This window comes from Lemur catta, chromosome 14 (assembly GCF_020740605.2).
Source record: "Lemur catta isolate mLemCat1 chromosome 14, mLemCat1.pri, whole genome shotgun sequence".
In the NCBI taxonomy this organism is placed as follows: domain Eukaryota; kingdom Metazoa; phylum Chordata; class Mammalia; order Primates; family Lemuridae; genus Lemur; species Lemur catta.
In genome coordinates this window covers 36068230-36086108 of record NC_059141.1, presented here as the reverse complement: position 1 = coordinate 36086108, position 17879 = coordinate 36068230, and the positions used below count along the sequence as shown (strand labels likewise).

The 17879-nt window shown below is 33.7% G+C and overlaps 1 protein-coding gene across 17 annotated transcripts in view; it reads left to right on the top strand.

Moving 5' to 3' along the window:
• PCDH15 (protocadherin related 15) overlaps positions 1-17879 on the top strand; it is a 634897-nt gene that overhangs the window by 490866 nt on the left and 126152 nt on the right. For all 17 annotated transcript variants that reach the window (XM_045568054.1, XM_045568051.1, XM_045568050.1 and 14 more), the window contains 2 exons: positions 12433-12573; positions 14499-14611. In XM_045568054.1, coding sequence (XP_045424010.1) covers positions 12433-12573; positions 14499-14611 — 254 coding nt within the window. The remainder of the gene's footprint in view (positions 1-12432; positions 12574-14498; positions 14612-17879) is intronic.

Genomic DNA, 17879 nt, shown 5'->3' with positions numbered 1-17879 from the left:
TCACAGTTACTTTGATCTGATGCCAGGATGATTTGGCTGCATTTCAAGGGCCAGGAATGAATCAGGCAGAAAATGTCAGATTAAGAGCTCAAGAAAGAAATATGAACACAGGAGTAACCTAAATAGAAGTTCAAGAAAGAAAACATAATTAAATAAAACAAAAAATTTGGAAATAAACCCCAAGGGGATTTGGGGGCTAGGTCATAGACTGAAGAGTGGAGAGGAGCCAGATCAATGGTCCCCAACCTTTTTGGCACCAGAGACCGATTCATGGAAGACAATTTTTCCACAGATGGGGAGTGGTGGTGGGGTGGGGGGACATGGTGAGCAATGGCGAGTGGCTGTAAATACAGATGAAGCTTTTCTCACTCACCCACCACTCACCTCCTGCCATGTGACCCAGTTCCTAATAGGCCACAGACCAGTACTAGTCTGTGGCCCAGAGGTTGGGGACCATAGAGCTAAAGGAAAAAAAAAAAGACTCAGGGAGGGAAGAGAAATCTGCTAGTGACATAGTGCAGAGTAAAAGAAATTTCCAATGAAGAGAAGAAAATGAATGGTGAAGGACTTTGCATACAGGGCAATGAGAATGAAATCTAAATAAAGGACCATAGTTCTGTTGATTAGAAACACATGAGCAACTTTCATGATAAATTGGCCTCTAGTCTTCTGGAGCTACTTCCTTACACTTTTGTTTTTCATGTGTCTGAGTTATTTTGGGATATAACTTTTATTTATGGGCCACTTTTTTGGTATGAACCCTATTTGTTTATTTTTATTATATTTTCTATGAGCAATTACTGATGTGCCTTATCTATAAAAATTATTTATGGCATCTTAATTATATTTTCTAAACATATTTACAACAGCTACTTATTCTCCTTTCCATATTTAAGTCTATATATCATTTATGACATTCCTTTCATATTCTGATCCATCCATTTTTAAACTCTCCATTTTGTTGCATCTCTTGGTTTATTCATATATGTCTTTAAAATTTATTAAAGATATATATGTTGTGAGTTCTTATACATATGACACTTTCTTTTGCTTATATAACTTGACAGGCTATTAGAGTCTTGCCCTTTAAACTTATGCCCTTTAAAACTATGCGTACGCTTTTCCACTATTTTCTGTTATTTAATATTATAGAAATGTGAGGCCAAATGAATTTTTCTTCATATTTCTAAATTCAAAGTTTTCACTAGTATATATTTAGATATTCTTTTATCTGCATTGAGTCTGGTATACAATAGCCCCTTATGTGGAAATTTACACAGTTCAGCAGCTCAAAAGAGTTTTAAGTAATGGCTTCACAAGTATGGGTTCAGGAGCAAACCTGTCTGGTTTCAACTCCAAAGCTCCCACTGACTAACCTGGTCACTGTCCCATCAGTTCTGGTATATGGAAAATAAGGAGAAAAATAGCACAACTGAAACTATATACCCTTTGAATCACCCATCCTCAGTTAGTTCCTCCAGTCCCTGGTAACCATCTCTACTTCTTTAAGTTTGACTATTGTATTCTCTGCTTCTCTGAGTTTGACTATTTTAGGCACCTTATATAAATGGAATCATGCAGTATTTGTCCTGTGACTGGCTTATCTTATTTTTTAGGCTGAATAATATTCACTTGTATGTATATACCACATTTTCTTTATTCATCTATCAATAAATATTTTGGTTGTTTCCACATCTTAGATATTGTGAATAATGCTGCAAATCCATAGGCGTACAAATATCTCTTCCAGATCATGATTTCAAATCTCTTGAATAATTTTCTAAAAGTAGAATTGCTGAATCATATGGTAGTTCTATATTTAATTGTTTGATCAATCCCCATGCTGTTTCCCATAGCAGCAGCCCCATTTTACATTCCCACCAACAGTGTATAATTGTACCAATTCCTCCACATGCTTGCTAACAGTGTTTTTTTATAATTTATATAATAGCCAAACTAAGAGGCATGAGGTTATATCTCATTGTGGTTTTGACTTGTATCTCCCTGATGATGAGTGATGTTGAGTGTGCTTTTATATTCCTGCTGCCTATTTGTATGTCTTCTTTGGAAAAATGTTTATTCAAATCCTTTACCCATTTTTAATTGGTTTATTTGTTTTTTTTTAATCTTTTCTTTTGTTCTCAAGATCTGATGTACAACATTCTGTCTACAGATAACAATACTTTATTGTTCACTTAAAATTTTGTTTAGAGAGTAATTTTAATCTTAAGTGTTCTTATCACACTACAAAAGATAGTACTTACTTTGTAGGATTGCTGTGAGGTTTAAATTACACCATTTATGTGGAGTAGTTGGTGCCTACCAAACAGTAAATACTCAATAACAACTATCATTGTATTTATGTTTACTCTGGTCTTTTTCATGCTTTGAATCTATGAGATCTGTCTTCCATATTTATAGTTTGTAAACTGTTTCCTTCTTTTTTCCTTTTTTTTTTTATTTTTGCATTCTTGAAAAGCCTATAAAGGTCAGAGGTCCAATAACCTGAACACAGGTTGTAGGGGCAGGGGGTACAAGGTATTGGGGCAGTGAAGAAGGTGCTGGGCCTCTGAACCATCAGTATGACAATTTGTGTCCCCTGCTTGCTCTCTTCTCAGGGTGTGTTTGAAATGTAAGGACCAGACTTGAGTGTTCTGTATTCAGGGTTGTCTTTGAGCTGTAGCTAAATGCTGCAGCTTGGCTCTATACCTGGCTCTTCCATCTACCATGATAATACAGAGCCTGTCACCCCATTCTCTCCCCAGCCCCGAGCCATCATTACCACAGAGGCAAAGAATCCAAAAGCATTAAAGAAAATTTTCAGTGTCAATATAACGTTATCTGTTATATTGAGGACTGTTGAACAACACATCACAGAGATTCCTGTACAGCTGTGATCATTAAGTGTGAAGTATCCTGTGTACTTCTAGCATAGCAGGATTTGATGAATTATAGCAACCAGAGTGGAATGTAAGAACCTAGTACTCCATGAAAACAATAAGAGAACGAAAGCAATACCATTACATAAAGTTATTTTAAAAAATGCCCACAATAGCATTAATCAGGTTTACCTACAAAAAATATTGCTTTAGTAAACAACACCAAAATCCCACTGGTTTATAATAAACAAAGATTGATTTTTTTTTTTTTTTTTTTGTGAATCTGTAGTTAGGGGTTGGATGGTCTTGGCTGGGCTCCTTTCTATTCTACATGTCTTTCTTCAGGGACCCATGGCTAACCAGGCCTGCTCTTCCCATGAGAACTTACCTAACCACATGATCACACGGAAAGACTGGTTCTGTGTGATGGTTCTTCACATCCCATTGACCAAAGCAAATCACATGGCCTAGCCCAAAATCAGTAGGGCAGGAAGTGGGGGTAGGGGGAGCAGATATTTGCTAAACCATAACATAATATACCATAATAGTCTAGTTAAAAGACATTTTTGAAATGCATTCAAATGGTTGCTTTTGGTGTAAAAGGAAGGTAGGAGAGAAGTAGGAAAACAAAAGGAGATAAAGCAATAAATAAATAAATACGCCTTGCAGATCCATAGATGATGTTTCATAAACTATAGATTGTATTAAATTCAAACATATGCCCTTGAGGTCCAAACAAAATAAAAATCTCTCAATATTTACTATATATGTGGGCATCCAATATTATTTAAAAAGCATCTATTATATAAGAGATGTTGGGTTAAGCAGTGAAGATTAAAGCTGTCATGATTCCAGGCTTCAGAATTTCAACCTTAAAGAGATAAAAATTAATCAAAAATCAATCAAGTAAATAGAAATGACAGGCTGGAAAATGCTCTAAGAAAGAAATGTTAAGGGTACCGTGAAACTGGATAAGAGGCAGACTGATTTTATCTCCAGAGTCAAGGAAGATTCTGGGGGAGGTGATTCTGAGCTGAGGTCTGAAGGTTATTCCAAGGTCAAGTGGCTTGACAGAAGAATTGGGCCCTAAAGTAGGAGCGAGAACAGTAAGATTGAAACCAAAGGAAGGCCATTTTTGAGAAGGCTGGGAAGGGAAACCTGAGTCAGATCATGTGGAGTCTGGTAAGTCATGAAGACAATGTTAAGAAATGTTCTATCCTAAGAAAAATGCAAGAGTTTTAAGGCAGAGGACACAGGATCATTAATTACTGTCTCTGGTACAGGTTCATTCCTATTTTTAAGTTCCTTTGGTTCTGTGAGTTGGTTTGCTGGGAGGGACATCCAAATGTGTGCCAAATGTTTTCTTTATAAACTTAAAAACTGTTCCTAAATGAAGAAATTTTACAAAGAATGTGCTATTTATTTGATGTCTTTAGGGGATGAGTTATATTTATGTTTGAAAACATTTTGCAAGAGACTAAGTGGTAAATAGTCTTAAAGCAAGTATTTCTTAGGATCTCTAAGTTATTTTGTAACTGAATTCACAAACTCTCCCAATTATGATTGAACATCATGAATCACTGTAAAGTGGTATTATTGTTTTTTGCAGTCACATGACTTAGTCATTTTTTAGTGGCTCTTTTGGTTGTATTAATATCATATCTATAGAGACTGAACTAAACACACACATTATATTAAGTGACAAGCAGCATACGGAGCTTGCCTATAAGAGTGTTGATGCACTGTGTTGTCAAGGTGTTAAAAAGTGAGGGAGAGGAAAGGAAGAAAGAAAAGTGCATGATCTTCTCAGTGGTTACCTGGAGAGTTTGACCTGCTGTTTCTCCTCTTCTCTTTTAAGGATACCTTAACATCCAGTTAGATTCCCTAAAAAAATGACTAAGTCATGTGACTGCAAAAAGTAATAATACCGCTTTACCATGATTCACAATGTTCAATCATACTTGGGAGAGTTTGTGAATTACACTGTTGCAAAATAAATCAGAGTAGTTGCTTCAAAGACCTTGGCAGAAAGAATTTTAGAACCTGTCAGGGAGAAAAATCTTTGTGTACTTGAAAACACATTACCTAATGTTTGTGTTTAATGATAATAATAGGTTTAGTATTCCCTGATACAGTGTGATTGCCATTATTATGAAGAAAATTATGTGAGTCTGAATAAGTAATTTCTTGATAATTATGTATTTAAGAAAAATGACTAAATCAAGATATCCCCTGATATTAAGTACCTAATTATATTGGTCCATTATAGTCTCATCGAAATTCCCTATGTTTGCAAGTTTGAAACATCCTTCATACAGGTGTGCAATTACCTTCTGTAGTAATTAATTATATTCTCACCATCATTAAGTCAAGACATATTTTGTTTAATACTCACTATAATAATGGCTATCAGATGTAGAAAACATACTGAGTAATAAAGAAAATAATTGAAATCTTAAAATTCCATTTTTTTGATATAAGTTTACATTTATTCTTCTACATTAATCATTCTCACCTTATTATTGTATAGAATTATATCACTTTGATTTAAAAAATCTAATGTACACACCGTCATGACAAGATTTGACTGTCATGGCCCCAGTAGCCTAGACAAATTGCCTACTTCATAGTGTCACTATATCACTATATGTATACTAAATAAAAGACTATTGCAGTAGTATTGTTCATACAAATTTTTATTGAATTTTATAATTGTCAGATTTAGCAGATAAAAGAGGATCACAAAGTTGATCATTCCTTTCACATTTTGGAAACCATATAATATTTAAGTGTTACATACTACCTCAAATCATTTAGAAATATGCCTAATATAGGAACAAATTAATTGATTCATTTATCAATTGATATCATAAATCATATTCTTCCTGAGCGCCACTAGGGTTGGTGAACATATCCAGAATATCTCAAAATTACTGACTAATGTCACTAGTGTTGGCATTTGTAGTTAATTAGGAAAAATTATACTACAGCAGTTGCTTAACTTCTTTAAACCTCATTTCCATATAGGAGTAATAAATCCCATTTCACTGAATTATTGTTTGGGCTTAATAGAGAATGAAAACACTTAGCTGGTGTGAAACACATAGATGTTAGATAACTTTTTCTCCTCCTCCTCCTCACTTCTAGGGTGATGGCAAAAATGCTTAACTTTGCCTATAATTTGGTAGAATGCTTGTGCCCCATCAATTGTAAACATTCAGATATTAATGCCTGCACTCATGAAATAATTCTGCTGTCACTCATGGCATTGTAACATTTAAGAACAAAGTTTTCATGAAAATATCATGCTAATAGGGTCTTCACAATCCCACAAATAAAAAATAAATACATGTACATATTTTAATAAAATTTTCACCAAAACTTAATGAGTTTTTCTTTAAATAGACAGCTTTTAATTTGTCACTTCATACTGATACATACTTATTTTTATCTCATTCAGTTTAAGATAATATGTCCAAAATCTTGACAAAGTTACTTTCAGTTTGCCATTTTAATACTTGAATGATATACTGGACCAAGCTCTACATATAACACAATCTCTATAAATCAAAATACATTTTTTATATTTTGTGATATGTGAGTGTCTGCATAATGAGATATAAAGTTTACTTGCCTGTAAATCCTTGCCTATACCTTCATTTAATAGCACCACATGCTTCCATGCTTCTCCTTCATAGCTTAATCAGAAATGTTGGTAGATGATTGTGTTTTTCTATCTGTTTTGTCTCCCCAACCTGACAAATTGTGAGGCCCATGAGTACAGAAACATCTTTGTCTTTCTTATCAATGCCTTTCATCTTGAGAGTTGAATATGAGTAGCTATGAATTAGTATCTATGAACAGATATTGGTGGGTTGTAAATTGAAAAAATGCCAACAGTTTAGCCACATTTTGAGGTAAGTAAATTCTTAGAGGTCCTCTAAGCCATAACGAGATGTACCAGTGCAGAAATATAGAAGGTAGCTGAGTAGACACATTAAATGCCAATCTTCCTCAGAAAGAAGAACGAAAGTTACAGGTGAATAATCATAGCTTGAGTGAATTGTTAAGAGAAGAGTGCTGAAACTACTGGAGAGCTCACAGGAAGAAGCTTGGGCACAGAAACAGAAAGAAGCAAGAGGCTGACGGAGATCAAATATGGAAGAGACTTGGTATTCCATAGGTGTGGGTGTTTTGCCTTTCCTTGCCGTCTCAGCACACTGCTGGTTTCTGAACTTATGGAGCACTCCTCTGCCTACACAAGCTCAAGGACAGTGGACATCTTAAGGACATTGTATCATGCTACTAGCTTATGCAGTGTAGCTTGCTTCCTCCCCTCCCTGCCCCCCTGCCTCCATCCAAGCAGTGGTGGTGGGTGCCCAGTATGGGTGTTAGGGATGTTGATTAAAGCTCTTTCCCAAGTCAATTCCCTTTACCTATTATAGGTAAAGTATTTTAAAAAGTCTTTTGAATGAAGAAAAGGAAGGAAGGGAAGGAGAAGAAAAAAGAGAAGGAACGAATAGAGGGAGGAAAGGGTGGAGGGAGGCAGAGAAAGAAAGAGAAAAACTTTGGCACATGCTCAAAGAAAAATCTAAATCATTGTAGGTATTTAATTTGGTTATTGTAATGTGATATAAAATAAAATGTGATGCTTTGATTAGAAGATTGATCCAAAAAGCAATTAAAATATCTCTTATAAGCTAACCAAGTCCTACAAGGGCCACACTTTCATGATGTGGTAGTAGTCTTCAGAATAACTAAAATCATAGAATAAAAGTTTATTGATATAGCTAATATCTAACATATGTATTCCTATTCACATATATACAATCTTATCTGTGAAAAATCCTCTAAGAAAGTTCCAGAATGTTCTGGATAGAAAAATATTTTAGGCATCTAAGAGATATACTCTATAATAACAGAACATTGTCTCCTTTTATTTTATCAATTAAAGGCATAATTCTAAACATACCACAAATACCTTGGCTTTATTAAGAGAGCATGCTAAATATAATTAACATATTTTAAGTTTTTTGAGGGCCAATTTGTGATTGTCATAAATAATTTTAGTTACTGTAATACAGACAGAATGGGTACTGACGCTAGCGAAGCTCTGAAAATTTATTCTTGAAACAGTTGGTGCTGTGATTTTGCTCTTTCATCATTTCTCTCTTTTTCTAAAGGTGCCTTGGAATATGTGCTACATAACCCCTAGACAATGTACTAAGCCAAGCTTTACTAGGACATCAAATTCCTAAGCATCTTTCCCAAGTAATTGTTCTCAATTGTATTACCATGTTGCTCTTCTTTTAAAGGACTGTTGTCATTAAGATATCATTGACAAATATTAAGTCGGTTTAATGTTTAAGAACCTGTGTTTTAGCATGAGGCAAGTCTGTTCAAATAGTAACTTTGCCATTTTCTAGTTGCAGAAATTTCAGGAAATAAATCAATTCTTAAAGTTTTGATTTCATCATTTATAAAATGTAGGTACTATTTATACCAAGTCCTGAATTTCTTGTAAGTATAAATATGAGAATGTATGTAATTCTCACAGTCTGAAATAAAACACTCAAATTGATAGCTAACAACTCTTGTCATGATCATTATTATTAAAATGCAAGGAAAGATGCTATTGTACATGATCATAATAAGTTTGATTCTGCCCAGATAGAGAAAGGTTTTTCTAATAAATATACCTCTTTCTATACTTCCTTATTGGCTGAACCAACCACCCAACCCTAGGTAATTGTTCAGCTAGAGTCCCTACCCTACTGAAGCTTGTATTTTTATGTGGGAGACTATGAGTAAACAAGTAGACACATAAAATGTATGTTATGATTTCAGGTGGGGTTACAAAAGAAAAATAATTTAGAGGGACATGTTATAGAGTGCCCAGGGAAGAGAAGGGTAAATTTACTAGCTGGAAATAGGAGAGATGAGTGTAGCAGACATAAGGCAAAGGTAATGAAGCAAGGACAAGGACAGCGTGTGAAAGTGAAATGAGCAAGAAGATGAAGTTAGGTAGGCAGAAACCACATGTTTTTAGGATCTGATAGCCTATAGTAAGAAATTTGGATTTAATTTTTTGTGTGATGCAAAATCATTGGAGTGTTTTAAGCAAGATTTATGAGATGGTTTGTATTTTTAAAAGATAAGTTTAATAGAATGGAAGCAGAGAGCCAATTAAGGGTCCACTCTAGGTAGCTAGAGAAAATGAGAAGACATTAGGGCATATGTTCATTGAGGTATTGGCAGAACATAGTAATGATTTGGTTATGTATTCTAAGAGAAGAGATCAATGATCGCACCTAAGCTTTGAAACAGACAACTTTGGTAAAAGGTGGAGGAGGTACAAATTTAGGAGAAAAAAAATCATTATTCTGGTTTTGGATATGTTGAGTTGAATATAGAATGTATAGTTGACAGTTGTATATACTAGTTTGAACTTTAAAGGTTGAGAGTTCATCCAGAAATTAAAATCTGGGTTATGAACAAAAAGAAGAAATTTAAAGTCTTGAAAGATATTTAAAAACTGGAAGAGATCCTTGGGGCCTAGAGTAGAGGTAGAGAAAATAGACGTTTTTGTGGCAGAGCCTGGGAAAACTCCAACATTTCATAGCCAAGAAGAGTGGGAGCCAGCAGAGTATCTGAGACAGAGCAGCTAGAAAGGAAGAAGAAAAAGCAGATTAAGTAAAGTTAAATAAAGAATGTGTTCTTAATTTTAGCCATTCTAATAGATGAGTAGTGGTACCTTACTGTGATGTTTATTTGTATTTCCTTAATGACTACTTATGTTAATCAAATTTTCTTGTGATTATTGGACATCCATATATCTATGAAGTGTCTGTTCAAATATTTTGTTCCCTTAAAAACTTGAGTTATTTTTTCCTTATAATTGAATCTTAAAAGGTCTTTACATATTCATTCTAGATTCAAGTCCCTCATAGATATTTTGCAAAGATTTTCTTTCAGTCTGAGACTTGTCTTTTCATTCTATCTTTTGAAGATACAGAGTTTTAAACAATTTTGATGAAGTCCAATTTACCAATTTGTTCTTTTACAGATTATAAATTCAGTGTAGTATGTAAGAAATCTTTGCCTAACTCAAGGTCACAAAATTTTTCTCCTTTGTTTTATTCTAGATGTTTCAGACTTTCAGGTTTTACCTTTAGGTGTATGATTCGTTTTGTGTTAATTTTATATGATGAGTTGGCAAGGATGTAAAGGAAGTAGAACTCTTGTGTGCTGCTCATGTGAATGTAAAATACAACAGCCACTTTGGGAAAGAGTTTCGCAGCTACTTAAAAAGTTACATATATACCGCCACACCTAGGTATTTACCAAAGAGAAATGAACGCATATGGCCACACAAGAAAACATATGTACACACATGTTCTTAGTAGCTTTTTGTTTGCAACAGCTAAAAAGTGAAAATAACCCAAATGTCCATCAACAGAAAAACAAACGTTGGTATAGCTATACAATGGAATACTACCCAGCAATTAAAGAGGAATGAACTATTGATACATACAACAATTGGAATGAGTCTCAGAATAATTATGCCTAGTGAAAGAAGCCAGACAACAAGAATTACATACTGTAGTATTCCATTAGCATGAAACTCTATAAAATGCCAACTAATCTATAATGAAAGAAAGCAAAGCATGGCTTGGGATTGAGGGAGGGGGATGGTATGAGGTGGGTATGAGAAAGAGGTGTCCAAGGGATGTGAGGAGATTTCTGAGTGTAATGGTTATGTTCATTATCTTGCTTATAGTGAATTGTGTCATGGGTGTTTATGGATGTCAAAATTTATCAAATTGAATACTTTAACTATGTGCAGTTTGTTTATGCCAGTTTTAAGCCAATAAAGCTATTTTTTTAAAAAGAAAAAAAAAGAATGTGTTCAAGGAGATGGTGATTAACGTGATGTGTAGTATATAAAAGGACTGGACTTATAGATAATAATCAGGGAATTATACAAATCCAGAAGGCTGTACATTTATCCTATAACCCAACTGGGATTCAGGAACCAACATGAGTAACAAATTATTTTCAAGGGCAGTCATGAAGATGACAGTACAAAAAACAATGTTGTCAGAACTATCCTTACGCCAAAGTATCATTAAGTTCAACTAAATCAATAGCCTGTGGAGGTAACGTCCTTACTTCTTTTGCATCAGAATAATGCCAAATAGAAGGATTTTTCCCCCCTCTAAAGAATGTAATGCTGTAATGTAGTTTCTGGGTTTGAAATAAAATTCTGCTACATACTAGTTCTCTGCTTGAGTTGTTTACTTGACTTCTAGGATTTAAGAAATTTATAAGCTCTTAGCACTGAAAAGATTATAGTGCTCTCTCATCCCGGTATCACCCTCTATAGTTACAAATAAAACCAATCTAAGCTCTAATATAAATGATGATATCTGACAAAATTTTGACTAAATCACTTTGATTCTTTTTAAAAAATTATCAAATTTTAATTTCTTTTTTAAAAAATGAGATCTTTTGTTTGTTGTTCCAACTTATCTTGGGCTATCCCTGGAACAATTCAGCATCCTTTAACTCAGTCTAAGCCTCAAGTTCATTAACTATAAAATGGATGATAAAGTACAGACACATTCTCATTAGTATGGTTCTTGCACATAGCACTCAACAAATGTTAGCTATCATTATTTTACTATTATTACTGTCAGCCTCATTATTAAAGTTATCTTAAAGGATTGTTGTGAGTATTAATTTTAGTGATTTATGTTAACACTTGGTAATCAGCACAGAGTAGATGGCAACTAAGTTTTGTTCCCTTCTCTTCCATGCCCATTCCTCCACTTTACTACAACCCTCCACTCTTTATCATTCTCTGAGTATCAAAGAATTCAAATAAGTATACTAAAAAGAAACTTATTGTTTCAGAAGATAAAATGTTAAGGAGACACTGGGTGTTTTGGGAGGCAGATGTGCTTCACATAATTAAAGGAAAGTGAGAAGATTCTCAAGGCAACCATTAATTTTTTCTCTCACATGAATCATTTTAAAATAACTTTATTGATTCAGACTAAGCTATCTTTAGAAATAAAGATTCAGCAACATTTCAACCCTGGAAATATAAGATAAGGAAATAGGATTTTTTACTTCTATAATAGAAGGCCATGCATTTAAAAAAAATCAGTTTAGGGCTAGCTGTGGTGGCTTATGCCTGTAATGCCAGCACTTCAAGAGGCCAAGGTGGGAAGATCGTTTGAGGACAGGAGTTCAAGACCAGCCTGAGCAACATAGTAAAACCAGGTCTCTACATAAATATACAAAAAATTAGCCTGGCCTGGTGGTACACGCCTATATTCTCAGCTACTTGGGAGGCTGAGGTGGGAGGATCTGTGGAGCCCAGGAATCAGAGGTTCCATTGAGCCTTGATCACACCACTGCACCACCTTTGCCTGGGGAACAGAGAGACCCTGTCTCTTCATAATAAAAAAAAAATAAGTTTAATATTATCACTATCCTTTGTTTTCCTTTTGTGACAGTAAATTAATAATACATAACTTTATTTTAGGGATTACCTGGAAGTCGTGTGAGGTATAGAGTGGATGATGTCGTGTTTCCTTACCCTGCCAGTATTTTTGATGTTGAAGAAGATTCTGGAAGAGTAGTAACTCGAGTCAATCTTAATGAAGAACCTACAACAATTTTTAAGGTCAGTGTGTTATTTTTCTTATGTTATCTATTTGACATTTAACTTTTGATTGAGAGTTTGGTTTCACAGATAATAACACTTTTTTTTCTTTCCATTTTTCTCCTTGTTAATCTTCTAAAATTACCAAACACTGTTTCCTCATAGAAACTTAGAAAATATAGTTAAGTAAAAAGAAAATTACTTGATATTTTGCATCTTGAAGATAACTAGAATTTAATATTTTGATCTCTATCCTTATGATGACATTCCACACAAATATAAGCATATAAGTATATCCTTTGAAATAACATAATCTTAGTATTCATACTGCTTTTTTAACTCAGTAACATATTACCCATGCCAATAAATAATGCTATTATTTTAGTGATTTCATGATGTTCTATTGTATGAGTATACCATTATGGTTTTCTTTGTAATCTAATAACTTGTTGGATAATTAGGCTATTTCCAATTTTCTGTTACAATACACTCTGCTATCCTGAAACTGCTGGTGCAGATATCATTTGTCACTTGCTGATATTTTTTAAGGAAGTATCAACAAGCAGAATTGCCAGATCAAGTTTATATTATATATTTTTGATACATTATACTTCTAGAATATTTGAAAAAAATTACTCCTTAGTACACGTTCTTGATCTTTCAGAAGAGTACCCATTTTCCTAATAGCACCCAACCGCAGATGCATATCTTTGCATATCTCTAGGGAAATATCTATAGCTATTGGATTTTTGTTAAATTTTACTTTTCTTTGATTACCAGTGGCAGAGAACATATACCTCTTTTGTTTTTTAATGTATTTTAAAAATATAGTTGACAAAATAATGCCTGTTTCTACATATTAAGAAAATATTTGAAATATATTAAACTAAGTAATCAATTTTATTAAATATTTAGGCATTTGCATCTTTGATAGTTACTTAGAATAATTTTTGTCACTATGAATACAGCCTTTGATTCTGTACTAGGGAAATACCTTTATCGGTTAGCCATGTGAATATCAATGTCTCACATGATTTACCAATGTTGGGAATAACTGTTCTGTTTGTGTACTAGTATTAACCCAGAGAGGATTGTGACTCTCAAAATGATCCTTAGTTATAGTCTTCTACAATCTTGGTTGAATTAATTTAGATTAGTAACCTGTAGCTTTCAAAAGAATATGTATTCCAGAGAAAACATAGTTTTAAAAATATTTAACGTGGCTTAAAATAAACATTATAATTATTCTTGATGTACTACAAGTTATTAAAAATAATTATCAATTATAAAAGCTATTATCATAATAATATACAGATATCTCATCCCAACACTGAAGTTTTTCCTTAGTTTGCATTATTCGAACAATTTTTGCTATACCATATGAACTTGGTTTCATATAGTCGTTTTTAAGAAATTGTATAGTGAAGCGTGTTAAACTATAAAGATTCCCAATTTTAACCTCCATAATGAAATATTTCTACTGTATAATCTTGAAGACAGTTAGTTTACTAGAAAAATTAATTTATTTTTATGAGTAATATAATTAGCTTTTTTCTGTTGATGTGACTGAATTTAACACTTTTTATAAAATTATGTGTTTGCTGTGGACACCAGTGGAATTGTGGAAGAGAAAAGAGTTTATAACTGCAGAGATGTAGTATCATGTATCTGTTTTACTGTCAGTTGTTTTTTATTATTATTATAGAGTTAGTAACTTCTTTGAGTTTTCTTCTCTGGCAAATGAAAATAACAGCATTTACCTGGCTGGATTGTTGTAAAGATTAAATAAGAATGTAGCAGATCTTAGCACAATGTCCTAGGCAGTAAGGAAATAATCATTGCTACCCCTTCTGGACCAGGGAGATTAAAAAATGTACATATAAAAACAATTCTTTTATATTCTTCCTGTTTATAATCTTTACCCTGAATTTTTATTTCTTTTTAAGTTGGTGGTAGTTGCCTTTGATGATGGTGAGCCTGTGATGTCCAGCAGTGCCACAGTGAAAATTCTTGTTTTACATCCTGGAGAAATCCCACGTTTCACACAGGAGGAATATAGGTATTGATTTCTGTCTGCTTTTGATATACATAAACTGTTTAGTGTTTTCTGGAGGGAGTCTCTCAAAATTGATATACTATGAATTTATTAATGAAGTGGAAATCTAATTCTAGTTTAAGCTTTTCTAAATTAACATAAATTTGTTTTAAAGTTTAATACAGTTAATGTAACAATTTAGGATAAAAATATATGTTTTAGTAATGCTTTGATGAGTAATAGATACTTTAAAAATAATTAATGCAAACTTTAAAACAATATATTATATATTTGGGTTTAAATTCAAACTGATTAATGACCTTAATGGTGAGAAGTAGACTTTCAGTTTCTCATTATTGCCAGCTAGAAGATGTCATCCAATTTCCAATTTTGACATGTAATCTGCAATGATATTTTTTCATCCATTTAATTTGTGTGTGTGTATGTGTGTATACTCACCAGTACTATGTCATATATTATAGTTTATAGTCAGTATAAATACATGCTGTCTTGGTCAGCTCAGGCTACCATAGCAAAATACCATAAACTGAATGGCTTAAACAACAGAAATTTATTTGCTCACTGTGTGATGGCAAGCAATCCAAGTCCAAGATCAGGATGCCAGCATGGTCAGATTCAGGCTTTCCTCCTGTCTTACAGGCAGCTGCCTTCTCACTGTGTCCTCACATGGCAGAGAGAGAAAACAAGCTCTCCTGCACTTCTTTTTATGAGGGTACTAATCCCATGATGAGAGCTCCACCCTCATGGCCTCATCTTAATCTAAGTATTTCCCAAAAACCCGTCTCCCAGTACCAACCCATGAGGATTAGGGCTTATACATTATATATACATATATACATATAGATATACACACACACACACGTGCATTAGAAACCTTGTCATTACTCATATCTAATCATGAAGAAATCACGAAATATAGCAACTTTATTTTCACTATGTCTTCAAGAAATTCTTCACTACCAGAGGCTCACAGCCCTGGGGTGGAAACAAAGAGCTAATGAAAAATACAACACACTGTGAAAACACAATAATACAGAAAAGATCACAGTATGGGGGAACTTTGTTAGAGAGACACTTAACTATTTCTGAACATAATCAGCATAATTTTAAGCTGTATCTTGAAGGAAAAGTAGAGTTTGGCCAATTTACAAAGATGTGGACAGATGTTCCACACCAAAGAATCAGCATAAATATGGGATGTAGGAGTCTATATTGAATTTCAGAATATTTTAGTAGTTTAGTCTATCCAGACATAAATTGGAAGTTGGACAATGATATTATTTGAGGCGCAAGAAAAAATGAAGACTTCAGATAACAGAGGACTTTATCATGTTCTAGAATTTTGATTTAGTGCTTTCTAATTTCTAGGAACCAACAGTTTTAAGCTAGAGCAAGAGCTAAGGTACTGAGGGATAAGGTACATAAAGGACTCATCTGGGAACATTTAATACACTGAACCAAGTAGTTTTCTCCTTTCATAAAAAACTGTCCTTATAATACTCTAGCACAAAATTAAATTATGTTATATAATTACCAGAAAACCCTCCATAGTAATTATGTAAATCATTGAGATGTAAATGATAAGTAAAACAAATAAGAAATGTTGGTCAATCTATTTGAAAAGCTTATTCTCTCCATCCTGTCCATTACGATCAGTTATCTTCTGTTATTACTGGCATGGTAACCTGTGGACTCCGGTTCTTTGCTATGGGGATAGAGTAGGTCCCCCTTTAGCCACGGTTTCACTTTCCACTGTCTGTTTCCCACGTTCAGCTGTGGTCAGAAAACATTAAGTGAAAAATTTCAGAAATAAACAATTCGTAAGTTTTAAATTGCCTGCCATTCTGAGCACCATGATGAAATCATGTGCTGGCCTATTCCATTCCACCGGGAATGTGAATCATCCCTTTGTCAAGCGTATCCATGTTGTATATGCTACCTCCCTGTCAGTCACTCAGAAGCTGTCTCAGTTATTAGATCGAAACAAACACAGTATATATAGGGTTTTGTATTATCTCAGGTTTCAGGCATTCAGTGGAGGTCTTGGAATGTATTCCCTGTAGATAAGGAGGGACTACTGTTTACAGTTTTCTGCTTTGGGAAAACTTTTCTAAATATGTTAATTTCAGTGTTCTCAAGAACCAAGATGTATATAAATTCATTTGGTGTGTTTCTAACTAACTTATCTGGATAATATGTTCACAAAAAGTGAACTTACTCTTTCAGGTAGATCCAAAAAACATTCACATTTTCATCCGAACATAATTTTTTCCTTTTTTCTTCAAAACCCCTTACCCCTAAGTCTGGTTATTCTTTGGAAATTCCAAGAGAAGAAAGTGGTATAGTGCTTAAAATGTTTCCTTTAAATAAACTCAGTAAGTTGTGTCTCTTTAATCTGGGATTTCATTTGAGGCTCATCTCCTTGAAATATGACTCCAGACTTCTTTTTTAGCTAAAATATTGTGGCATTGAGACCAAAGTCATGAGTCAAATCAGGGCTGTGCTCATTTAAATTTTTTAAGTGCCCTTGTTTAATGCCACTTTTTAAAAATGCAAATGTTTTGTTCAACGAATAATTTACTATTTCATACCATCTTAGAACTGTTAACTGAAAATAGATTGTATTAATAAAGTTGTTAACTTAGAGAACAAAAACTAGCCAATTATATGGTGCTAAAAGTAACAGCAGTCGTCACATGGGCACAGCTGGGAGAATTTTGACCTTGTAGAACTTTTCTAACAATTGCCAGATTGCCCTTGATTATCCCAGTTCATTTGGAATTCTGAGTTATAAAGGTAATTTGGTAATCTTGTTGCATCTTACTGTTTATGGATAGGATGCAGAACTGGATGCAAATAATTCCCAGAGATGCTAAGAATCAATATCTTAGTTATAATGGATTCAGTAGTTCTTGGATACTGAAAAGGATGGTTTTGTTTTTTATCAAACCCCCAGAAAAGTTAAATAATAAAAACAGTTATACCAAATATGGGCAGAGGACAGTATCTCTGTATGAATGCAAATAATTGAATTTAAAAATTTAGATAGGTTTAAATTTGAACTGAACGTGGAATAAGCTATAAAAAATCTTTATTATTATTTTCTTCATTCATGTCTCCGTCCTTAGGAAGATTTTGGAAAAATGCATAGCAATGTGTCTGGAGGCTTGCTGAATCCTTTCCTCTTTCTCACAGGCATAAAACTACATTTCCTTGCTTTATTTGCTGGGTGGAGCCATGTGACTAAATGTTGACCAAAAATGTGGAATTA